This window comes from Oncorhynchus kisutch, linkage group LG3 (assembly GCF_002021735.2).
Source record: "Oncorhynchus kisutch isolate 150728-3 linkage group LG3, Okis_V2, whole genome shotgun sequence".
Lineage (NCBI taxonomy): Eukaryota > Metazoa > Chordata > Actinopteri > Salmoniformes > Salmonidae > Oncorhynchus > Oncorhynchus kisutch.
In genome coordinates this window covers 73926228-73937891 of record NC_034176.2, presented here as the reverse complement: position 1 = coordinate 73937891, position 11664 = coordinate 73926228, and the positions used below count along the sequence as shown (strand labels likewise).

General features: G+C 53.1%; 1 protein-coding gene across 1 annotated transcript in view; it reads right to left on the bottom strand.

Moving 5' to 3' along the window:
- Positions 1-11664, bottom strand: part of nkd1 (NKD inhibitor of WNT signaling pathway 1) — a 39150-nt gene that overhangs the window by 11147 nt on the left and 16339 nt on the right. Inside the window, exon 4 of the mRNA XM_031814524.1 lies at positions 4122-4179. Within this exon, the coding sequence (XP_031670384.1) occupies positions 4122-4179 (58 nt within the window). The remainder of the gene's footprint in view (positions 1-4121; positions 4180-11664) is intronic.

Below are 11664 nucleotides of genomic sequence, written 5' to 3'. Positions count from 1 at the left end.
AGCAGTAGATATGCACAGCAGTAGATATGCACAGCAGTAGATATGTACAGCAGTAGATATGCACAGCAGTAGATATGCACAGCAGTAGATATGCACAGCAGTAGATATGCACAGCAGTAGATATGTACAGCAGTAGATATGTACAGCAGTAGATATGCACAGCAGTAGATATATTACAGTAAGCTACGTCAAGAATCCAGTGTATAAATAAGCATAAGGCACAGCCACAAAATACTCTGGGGCTTGGATGCACATCATTGCCATGGGAAAGTGCTAGCATAGCCCCAGGAATGGGAGAGGAGGTGGATGAATAGAACATGGGACTGAACAGACATAACATGCCCTACATGCCAAGAACAGGACATGATGCGACTGTATAATGTGGCTTAAGATATTACATTCTAAAGTGGGAACATGATCTGATCTGAACATCAAAGAACCCTGTGGGAGCCCTGCCTCGGTCTCTGTGCCCACTGTAGCTGAGCTCATAATGCTGGATGTTTCACTGAGTATTATAGCTTCCAGACATATAGCCCAGACAGACAGCGTCCATAGGGAGGCCTCACCTCGTCTGTCACACACACATCCTATTCCACCGCTATGCACATCCTCATCAACAGTAGGCCCCAACTACAGTATCAAACCTGTATAGTGTATGTCAGCCCACCAACATCTCCTACTGTAACATGTCACAGTCCTTTCATATCCTCTCATCACATCCGAATCCAACTAAAACCACTGAGATGTTTCAGACCTGGGTACTACAAATGAAAAAGAGACTGATAGGCCAAGGGCAGAGGCCATGAATACACAGTGTCACTCCATGGGGCCAAGTAGTGCACTATTTACGGAATAGGGTGGCATTTCATTGGGACGCAGTTGATGGACATTTGGTTTTGCTCCTGCCCAACCAATCAGGAGATGGCTGGGTTACTGAGCACGCACGCGCGCACACACACACACACACACACACACACAGCTCCCCCCCAAACCCCTCCCCCCTGTTGCACTTTGAAGTTCCATTCTCAAACCTTTTGGCCGAGGATCAGACCAGCCGGCTGTAAAAACAGAATCACTAATTAATTAAGCCAAGTCAAATCTGAAACAGCGTTTGTTGTGGTCGCCAAAGGAGCAGACAGACAGACACAACAGCCTCATTCTCTTTCCTCCGTATCCAAGCAGATCAAAGAGAGAGGAACATGTCTGTCCAGTCTCCCGTCCCCTCGGCTGCAGGCACAATGAAAGGCAGCGTCCTGGGGAGCAAAAACTTTTTGGAGGAGGAAAAAATAACCCTGTCTTTTGATCATCACAGATGCTCAAAGGTACCATTGTGCCATGCGGGGGGGGGGGGGGATCTGTTGCGTAACAAGCCCAATGTGGAGACGGTGATGCTTATCGCCAGGCTAATTAAAAAACCCAGAGGAATAGGCTATATCCCAGAGGGCACCCTATTCCCTATGTCGACATAATCTGCTATCTCCCTCTCAGACTGACCCCCCCATCACTGAAATACAGTCAGCCTGCTCTTTAGAGAGGAACTAAATGCTGGTGATCTGAAGGGAGGGGGAGGAGGGACTCGCACTATGCCATCATGCCTGATCCAACAGCTATAGGCTATATCCCAGAGTGCACCCTATTCCCTATGTCGACATAATCTGCTATCTCCCTCTCAGACTGACCCCCTCATCACTGAAATACAGTCAGCCTGCTCTTTAGAGAGGAACTAAATGCTGGTGATCTGAAGGGAGGGGGAGGAGGGACTCGCACTATGCCATCATGCCTGATCCAACAGCTATAGGCTATATCCCAGAGGGCACCCTATTCCCTATGTCGACATAATCTGCTATCTCCCTCTCAGACTGACCCCCTCATCACTGAAATACAGTCAGCCTGCTCTTTAGAGAGGAACTAAATGCTGGTGATCTGAAGGGAGGGGGAGGAGGGACTCGCACTATGCCATCATGCCTGATCCAACAGCCCTGACATCACACACACACGCTGTCACACACGACCGCTGTCACACACGACCGCTGTCACACACGACCGCTGTCACACACTCTCAGCTTTCAACTCTGTGTGGTTGGTCTGAGAGTCACGCAAGTGTGACCTGAAACAAAGATACAGGTTTATACAGCTGATTGGGACTTTAAGCCTCACTTAATGGCCTTGTGAAAACTACATTTGAAAAGGCACGGAGGATGTATCTGCAAGATCCAACGAGTCAAAACACACTACCATCTTGGATCCCTTTTGCTTCATCCCGCTTTGCAATTTTGCCAGCAAGCTATTTTTTTATCCTCACAAACTTTCTTTGAAAATGCTTACTGAAGCCCTGAGGAAAGACAAGCTTTGGTCTAACGATCATCTGTAACCTCTCTCTGGCTCTCCATGTCTGTCCCTTTCCCCTTCAACAAACCACTTTCTTTCCAGGGTTATAAAGAATCAAAAAAGCCGGAATGCTCCATAAGGGCTTTCATTGAAGTTAAATGTGATTTAAGAAATCTGTTAGTGAACCCCCAGGTCTGAAGAAGAATTGCACCAAACAATAATCAAGACCTACTTTGATAATAAGTTGTCTCTCATAAGTTCTGACTGAAATGTACCACAAATAGTACTTACAGAGTCTGTAAGAAAACCATGGTGTCTAATCTTCTGAGAATGAGGGGAGGAGAAAGGAAGCAAGATGGCTCCTAAGCAGACACAGGGAGGGATTTTGACATGAACACGGTGTGGTGTGAATGGTCATCTAACGTTACCATAATGACATGTTCTATAATAGGTTTATTTATATCGCTTTTCACCAGGTCTTAAGGTACTTGTATATGGTGATTTTTATTTTACCTTTATTTAACTAGTCAGTTAAGAACAAATTCTTATTTCCAGTGACAGCCTAGGAAGAGTGGGTTAACTGCCTTGTTCAGGGGCAGAACGACAGATTTTTACCTTGTCAGCTCGGGGACTCGATATTGCAACGTTATGAGGACCAAAGCATACCTGGCCCACCCCTTAAAATAAACCCGCTCAACTCAACGACAAAACTAGCCAGCCGAGACACCCTGACCCACATATCTGGCCTGGTCCCATCCCACTCTCCCCTGCTGCCAGTAAGGTAGCACAACAGAGCTCTGGGCTGGTCCCATCCCAGTCTCTCCTGCTGCCAGTTAGGAAGCACAACAGAGCTCTGGGCTGGTCCCATCCCAGTCTCTCCTGCTGCCAGTTAGGAAGCACAACAGAGCTCTGGGCTGGTCCCATCCCAGTCTCCCCTGCTGCCAGTTAGGTAGCACAACAGAGCTCTGGGCTGGTCCCATCCCAGTCTCTCCTGCTACCAGTTAGGAAGCACAACAGAGCTCTGGGCTGGTCCCATCCCAGTCTCTCCTGCTGCCAGTTAGGAAGCGCAACAGAGCTCTGGGCTGGTCCCATCCCACTCTCCCCTGCTGCCAGTTAGGAAGCGCAACAGAGCTCTGGGCTGGTCCCATCCCAGTCTCCCCTACTGTCAGTTAGGTAGCACAACAGAGCTCTGGGCTGGTCCCATCCCACTCTCCCCTGCTGCCAGTTAGGAAGCACAACAGAGCTCTGGGCTGGTCCCATCCCACTCTCCCCTGCTGCCAGTTAGGAAGCACAACAGAGCTCTGGGCTGGTCCCATCCCAGTCTCTCCTGCTGCCAGTTAGGAAGCACAACAGAGCTCTGGGCTGGTCCCATCCCAGTCTCTCCTGCTGCCAGTTAGGAAGCACAACAGAGCTCTGGGCTGGTCCCATCCCACTCTCCCCTGCTGCCAGTTAGGAAGCACAACAGAGCTCTGGGCTGGTCCCATCCCACTCTCCCCTGCTGCCAGTAAGGTAGCACAACAGAGCTCTGGTGCTCTTTTCCAGCTCAGTTCATATGAAGGGCGATGCCTTTCCTCCCCGATTCCTTAATCAAGGATCACACCACACAGGGGGAAAACAGAATAGATGGAGGAGGATTGCGAAGCACAGAGTGGGAGGGGAGGGCCAGGTGAGAGAAAGGGGGGAGGAAAGGAGAAGGAAGGTAAAGGGGGAGAGGGGGACTGGGGGAGGGGTTCCATACATCCCCCCCATCAGCACATTTGAGGAGCTTAGTGGGCGGGAGGGGGGGGTCCTACCTTCTAAACGGTAATGTTCATCACTGATCCCCTCTGCACACGCCTTGTCCAACACATCCTGGAGAAAGAGAAACAGAAACACATTTATTTTAGTGTATTTGTCACAGACCAAGCACAACAAATATATATTCCACCAGATTTAGCTACAGAGTTTATTTCCATGTTTGTTGTCATACATACAGTAAAGAGGAAGAGTGTAGTCACCATATAAACAAACTATTCTAGATGGACACTAGAGATCTACATTAGATATAGATTTACATGGCTAAATCCAAATGACACTATTCAGCTCTATATATTTAGAGCTCGCTTGACAACTGTGAGTTGAAGCTGGGCAGAACCAGAAAGTTAGAGAAGACAGTACTGTAATTGAAGAATCTAAACAGAGTGAGCGTATGACTGACTGTCACTGACACACAGTACTGGACGGCCTCAAATCACTGGTCAAAATCACACTCTTCCTGTGGGGAATTGTGGGTTGTCTGTGAGGTTATTTCCGTGACGGGGTCTATCGTCATTGGGGGTAGCGATACGCTGGTGGGATTGTTTTTTCAGTCCACCCGAGCCCCTCTCCTGGCAGCCGTGTCTGTGAGTGCATACCAATGGGACTGCGTGATATGTGAGCACAGGGCTTCACCATGGAAAATGCCAACTCAGGTGTCTCTGTGGCATTACAGTCATCTGGCCCAATAACCATTACACACACACACACACACCCCTGATCTGAGCGCTCTTTCACACACACACATCAGAAAAAGCGCTCTCTCTGGCATTGACACGTATACTACTGAAAACACTCTCATACCATAAGACTACACAGATATAAACCTAGACATACACTAACTACATGATAAACACAGCAATCAAATCAAAAAGCACTAAAACAACACCTAAGCTGCTTGATCTAGTCTATGTGGAGCTACTAGCTCTCTCGGTGTCTCCCCCTCTCTCTCTGTAGATCTCTCCCCCCTCTCTGTATCGCTCTGTGTCTCCCCCTCTCTCTGTGTAGATCTCTCCCCCCTCTCTGTATCGCTCTCAGTGTCTCCCCCTCTCTCTCTGTAGATCTCTCCCCCCTCTATGTATCGCTCTGTGTCTCCCCCTCTCTCTGTGTAGATCTCTCCCCCCTCTCTGTATCGCTCTGTGTCTCCCCCTCTCTCTGTGTAGATCTCTCCCCCCTCTCTGTATCGCTCTCAGTGTCTCCCCCTCTCTCTCTGTAGATCTCTCCCCCCTCTCTGTATCGCTCTGTGTCTCCCCCTCTCTCTGTGTAGATCTCTCCCCCCTCTCTGTATCGCTCTGTGTCTCCCCCTCTCTGTGTAGATCTCTCCCCCCTCTCTGTATCGCTCTGTGTCTCCCCCTCTCTGTGTAGATCTCTCCCCCCTCTCTGTATCGCTCTGTGTCTCCCCCTCTCTGTGTAGATCTCTCCCCCCTCTCTGTATCGCTCTCTGTGTCTCCCCCTCTCTCTGTGTAGATCTATCCCCCCTCTCTGTATCGCTCTCTGCGTCTCTCCCCTCTCTGTATTGCTCTGTGTCTCCCCCTCTCTCTCTGTAGATCTCTCCCCCCTCTATGTATCGCTCTCTGTGTCTCTGCCCTCTCTCTGTAGATCTCTCCCCCCTCTCTGTATCGCTCTGTGTCTCCCCCTCTCTCTCTGTGCAGATCTCTCCCCCCTCTCTGTATCGCTCTCTGTGTAGATCTCTCCCCCCTCTCTGTATCGCTCTCTGTGTAGATCTCTCCCCCCTCTCTGTATCGCTCTCTGTGTCTCCCCCTCTCTCTCTGTGTAGATCTCTTCCCCCCTCTCTGTATCGCTCTCTGTGTCTCTCCCCTCTCTCTCTGTGTTAAAGAGGGGGATTTATGAGTGTGAGAACGTGTAGGAGAGATTTGGGTTTAATCCAGTAGAGAGGTAGAGTTCAGCTGGTGTGATCCTAGCCCAGTCAGCCTAGTAGAGCAGCTCTGCAGTGTACCCAGTGGGGTGGCACCTCAGGAGTATACACCACATCCCTGACTGACTGACTGACTGACTAACTATAGTGCACTACATATGGAGTAGGGTGCCATTTGGGACACAGATTGACTGAGGCTGTCTGAATCATTAAAACCTCCTCAGGATGTAGCCAGGTTCTTCCTCTCTCTCCCACGGAGCCGAAACCTTCCCAGCCTGCTATTTAAACTAGGCCTAGACTAATATGGTCAGGCCCAAAAGAAGCCAGCCCAGGAGATAAAAATCAGACACTGACTGTGTGGAAGAATTGAGAGTAGAGATAGGAGGGAGGAGGGAGTGGGCGGTGGGGCGGTGGGGAGAGAGTTATATGAAGTAGTGTTGTGTTGCTGTTTAGGCGCTCAGCCCCTGCTTTGCCTTTGCGAGGCAGCCAGCAGAGCAGTCTGCAGCAGACAGGGTAAGTAACAGGCTCTCCGTGTGTACACTGCTTTAAAAGATATCCCTGGCCAACACAAGAACACACTCAGAGACCTCAATATCTTACCGCTGCTGAAATCCTGCTGCCAGCACACATCTGTAAAGCATTTCTGAATGCCTCGTATTTACAGGTCCTCAGCAGGGGGCTCTGAATGTTGTACAGATTAAGCTGTACTGTGTAGCGCGTGTGTGTGCGAGTGTGAGAGAGAGACGGAGACAGAGACAGAGAGAGCTGCAGTCAGATGGCTGTCCCTGAGTGGCGTCAGGACTGTCTCTGCAGGTCAGGCAGAGTTCTTCAGGTCAGAGGAGGGCGGCTCTGGAGCGCCAGCTGACAACTTAATTGTCAGCAGTACTGTAGCCAGCATTGGCACCACAGCCACAGAGCTCCAGGTCTACAGTACTCTTCACAATTAAGGTCCAGGCCTGTACAGTAACCCCAGCCCAGGACCCAGCCCAGGACCCAGCCCAGGCCACAGCCCAGGCCACAGCCTCCTATAAACCCCAGAAAAATCACCCCTCAATCAACATTCCTCCAGCCTCTCTCTCACCAGGGTTTGTGCTCTGAAATTAAACAATGAAGGCGGCTGGGTTTTAGATACAATGAGCATCATCCCTCCAACCAAACTCTCAAAGTACACACTCTATCACACGCACAGTATTGAGTCCAGAACATTTTCTGTTTTTGATGAATGACACAAAATGGAGGGATTAGCCAAGAACATGAGAACAGTGGAAAGAGGAATGTGCTAATTGGTTGTTGTCTGTGATGATGGATGGCAGCAGTATTATTAGTATGCTGGGGTTACTCCGGGATCTGCTCTTGGCATCTCTGCTTAATGTTTTTATACATTCAGTAAAAAAAAAAAAAGATTATTTCTCCCTCCCACAGTCTCCCTCCCACTCGTCTCCCTCCCACTCGTCTCCCTCCCACTCGTCTCCCTCCCACCTCCCTCCCACCTCCCTCCCACGTCTCCCTCAGTCTCACCTCCCACAGTCTCCCTCCCTCCCCCTCCCTCGTCTCCCTCGTCTCCCTCCCTCGTCTCCCTCCCACTCACCGTCTCGTCTCCCTCGTCTCCCTCCCACTCCCACCGTCTCGTCTCCCTCCCTCCCTCGTACCCTCCCACCCACCGTCTCCCACCCCCGTCTTCCTCCCTCCCTCGTCTCCCTCCCACCCACTCCCTCCCTCGTCTCCCACCCAACGTCTCCCTCGTCTCACTCCCCATCTCCCTCCAACCCTCGTCTCCCTCCCACTCCCTCCCTCCCACCTCCCTCCCACGTCACCCTCCCACAGTCTCCCTCGTCTCCCTCGTCTCCCTCCCACTCACCGTCTCGTCTCCCTCCCACTCACCGTCTCGTCTCCCTCGTCTCGTCTCCCTCCCACTCCCACCGTCTCGTCTCCCTCCCTCCCTCGTACCCTCCCACCCACCGTCTCCCACCCCCGTCTTCCTCCCTCGTCTCCCTCCCACCCACCGTCTCCCTCGTCTCACTCCCCATCTCCTTCCAACCCTCGTCTCCCTCCCACTCCCTCGTCTCCCACCGTCTAACCTCCCACTCCCTCGTCTCCCTCCCACTCCCTCCCTCCCTCGTCTCCCTTCCACTCACCGTCTCGTCTCCCTCCCACTCCCTCGTCTCCCTCCCTCCAACCCTCGTCTCCCTCCCACTCACCGTCTCGTCTCCCTCCCACTCCCTCGTCTCGTCTCCTTCGTCTCCCTCCCACCGTCTCCCTCCCACTCTCTCGTCTCCTTCGTCTCCCTCCCACCGTCTCCCTCCCACTCTCTCGTCTCCCTCCCACTGTCTCCCTCCCACTCTCTCGTCTCCCTCCCACTGTCTCCCTCCCACTGTCTCCCTCATCTCCCTCCCACAGTCTCGTCTCCCTCGTCTCCCTCCCAGTCTCGTCTCCCTCGTCTCCCTCCCACAGTCTCGTCTCCCTCCCACTCCCTCCAACCCACGTATTCCTCCCTCGTCCAACCCACGTATTCACTCCCTCTTCTCCCACCCACTGTCTCCCTCCCACTCCCTCGTCTCCCATCCACCCTCCGTCCGTATCCCACCCACGTCTTCCTCCATCGTCTCCCTCCCACGTCTCACTCCCGTCTCCCACCCACCCTCCCACTCCCACCGTCTCCCTCCCACAGTCTCGTCTCCCTCGCACTCCCTCGTCTCCCTCCCACCCACCGTCTCCCACCCCCATCTTCCTCCCTCGTCTCCCTCCCACTCCCTCGTCTCCCATCCACCCTCCGTCCGTATCCCACCCACGTCTTCCTCCATCGCCCCCCTCCCACATCTCACTCCCGTCTCCCACCCACCCTCCCACTCCCACCGTCTCCCTCCCACAGTCCCGTCTCCCTCGCACTCCCTCCCACCCACCGTCTCCCACCCCCATCTTCCTCCCTCGTCTCCCTCCCACCCACTCCCTCCCTCGTCTCCCACCCACCATCTCCCTCCCTCGTCTCCCACCCACCATCTCCCTCGTCTCCCACCCACCGTCTCCCTCGTCTCCCTCCCCATCTCCCTCCAACCCTCGTCTCCCTCCCACTCCCTCGTCTCCCACCGTCTAACCTCCCACTCCCTCGTCTCCCACCGTCTAACCTCCCACTCCCTCGTCTCCCTCCCACTCCCTCCCTCGTCTCCCTCCCTCCCTCCCACTCACCGTCTCGTCTCCCTCCCACGTCTCGTCTCCTTCGTCTCCCTCCCACCGTCTCCCTCCCACTCCCTCGTCTCCCTCCCACCGTCTCCCTCCCACTGTCTCCCTCATCTCCCTCCCACAGTCTCGTCTCCCCCCCACTCCCTCCCACCCACGTATTCCTCCCTCGTCTCCCACCCACTCCCTCGTCTCCCACCCACTGTCTCCCTCCCACTCCCTCGTCTCCCATCCACCCTCCGTCCGTATCCCACCCACGTCTTCCTCCCTCGTCTCCCACCCACTCCCTCGTCTCCCACCCACTGTCTCCCTCCCACTCCCTCGTCTCCCATCCACCCTCCGTCCGTATCCCACCCACGTCTTCCTCCCTCGTCTCCCTCCCACGTCTCACTCCCTCGTCTCCCACCCACACACACTCCCTCTCCCACCCACACACCCTCCCTCTCCCACCCACTCCCTCTCCCACCCACCCCCTCGTCTCCCACCCACCCTCCGTCCGTCTCCCACCCACTCCCTCTCCCACCCACCCGTCTCCCTCCCACCGTCTCCCTCCCACTGTCTCCCTCATCTCCCTCCCACAGTCTCGTCTCCCTCCCACAGTCTCGTCTCCCCCCCACTCCCTCCCACCCACGTATTCCTCCCTCGTCTCCCACCCACTCCCTCGTCTCCCACCCACTGTCTCCCTCCCACTCCCTCGTCTCCCATCCACCCTCCGTCCGTATCCCACCCACGTCTTCCTCCATCGTCTCCCTCCCACGTCTCACTCCCTCGTCTCCCACCCACCCACCCTCCCTCTCCCACCCACTCCCTCTCCCACCCACCCCCTCGTCTCCCACCCACCCTCCGTCCGTCTCCCACCCACCCACCCACCCTCCGTCTCCCACCCACTCCCTCTCCCACCCTCAGTCTCCCACCCACGTCTCCCTCCCACCGTCTCGTCTCCCTCATCTCCCTCCCACTCCCTCGTCTCTCTCCCACCCACCCACCATCTCCCTCCCTCCCACCCACCCTCCATCTCCCTCCCCCATCTGCCTCCCACTCCCTCCCCCCATCAAAAGACCTGACCGCTAAATGGCAGGAGGAATATGATAAGAGAAACAACAGAACTAGGCAGAAATAATCATTTGAAGTTTATTTTCTCTCCTACTTTTTAGAATGTGCCGTTTGGAGAACTGGGCAATTCGACAAACACTCAAATGTTTAAACTCAGACCAGAACTGCCCAAAATTCCCAATCTTAAGATTCCTCTGGTCCTGGCAGTGAATTGACAATGTCTCTCGTTCTTTCTTTCATGGCCTCGTCCCAAAGGAACAATAAGGCCACTCTCTTTGTCCAGCAGCTCCAGGGCCTGTTGTGGACCAGTCAGCATGCTTTAATGGAGCTACAATAACACTTTCAGTAAGGCTCAGGTCCTCACCAGGCAGGCAGAGGGCTGGACCAGCTTTATTCAGCGCTATGAGAATTAAGTTTAATCCCCTGAACCTCACTTCTGACTCTGGTGGTGACACACTGAGCACTCCATTGTCTTCAGCCCCTCCCTGCCACCTCAGCATCTCCATTTAGATCAATGGAGGACCTGGCCAAGGCCCGCACCCCTCAGGCCCGCACCCCTCTCTACTGTGGGACTGACTGCTCTTTTCTTCCTGGGGAGCTCATAGGGACCCCACAGCTCCCAGGTTTGAGGATTAGCGAATACTGACTAGTGACCTCTGTCCTTTTTAAGGGGGTTCTAAAAAAGGTTTAGGACTTGTTCATTGGGGGATTCTTGGCTGGCTCGATAGATTTCACACAGGATGCTTACTGATTTTTTTTAATTCACACTTCAAAGTTGTTTCATCCTCTCAGCTTCAGGGCCAATGTGGGCTTCAATACAAAGAAGACGATACCAAAGAAGAAATTATACTATTGTTAAAATGTTTTTCAGTGATTGCATCTTTTGTTCATCCAACCTTTGTTCTTTATCTTCAATGACCGTGTTTTCCACTGGCTATAAGCATGGTAATCAGCTGACCTTAAAAGAGCCATCCATCTTGACCTGTCGTGTCAGGCCAATGAGCCAATCACAGGCCTGCCTGGTGACCTTTGTCCTATGTGGGGTCAAGGGTCACAATAGGAGTGCAGCTTAAGGCAAACAGAGTCAGGGACAAGGCCAAGAGCTGCACCACTTTGATCATCTCAAGTAGACCTCAATGAACACTGCCTCTTCCTGTATCGTTCATACCTTCAGTAACCGTCTTCCATACTATATATGCTAATCAAATGTGCTTCCCTGGTCTAACTCTATACAAAACAAAAAAAGTGAAGGCCCAGCTGCTCATTTGAGAAATAGTCGAGGAGAATGAATTGCTCAGATGAACATTGCGTGATACTGTACGTGTAAAAGGTCTTTTGGCTTTTTTTTCCTGTGTTCACGACTGGTGTTATGGAGTGTTTATGAAGGTTTTACGAAGACTACAGTGAAGTGTCACTTTCCCAGCTCTGCAGAACGTATT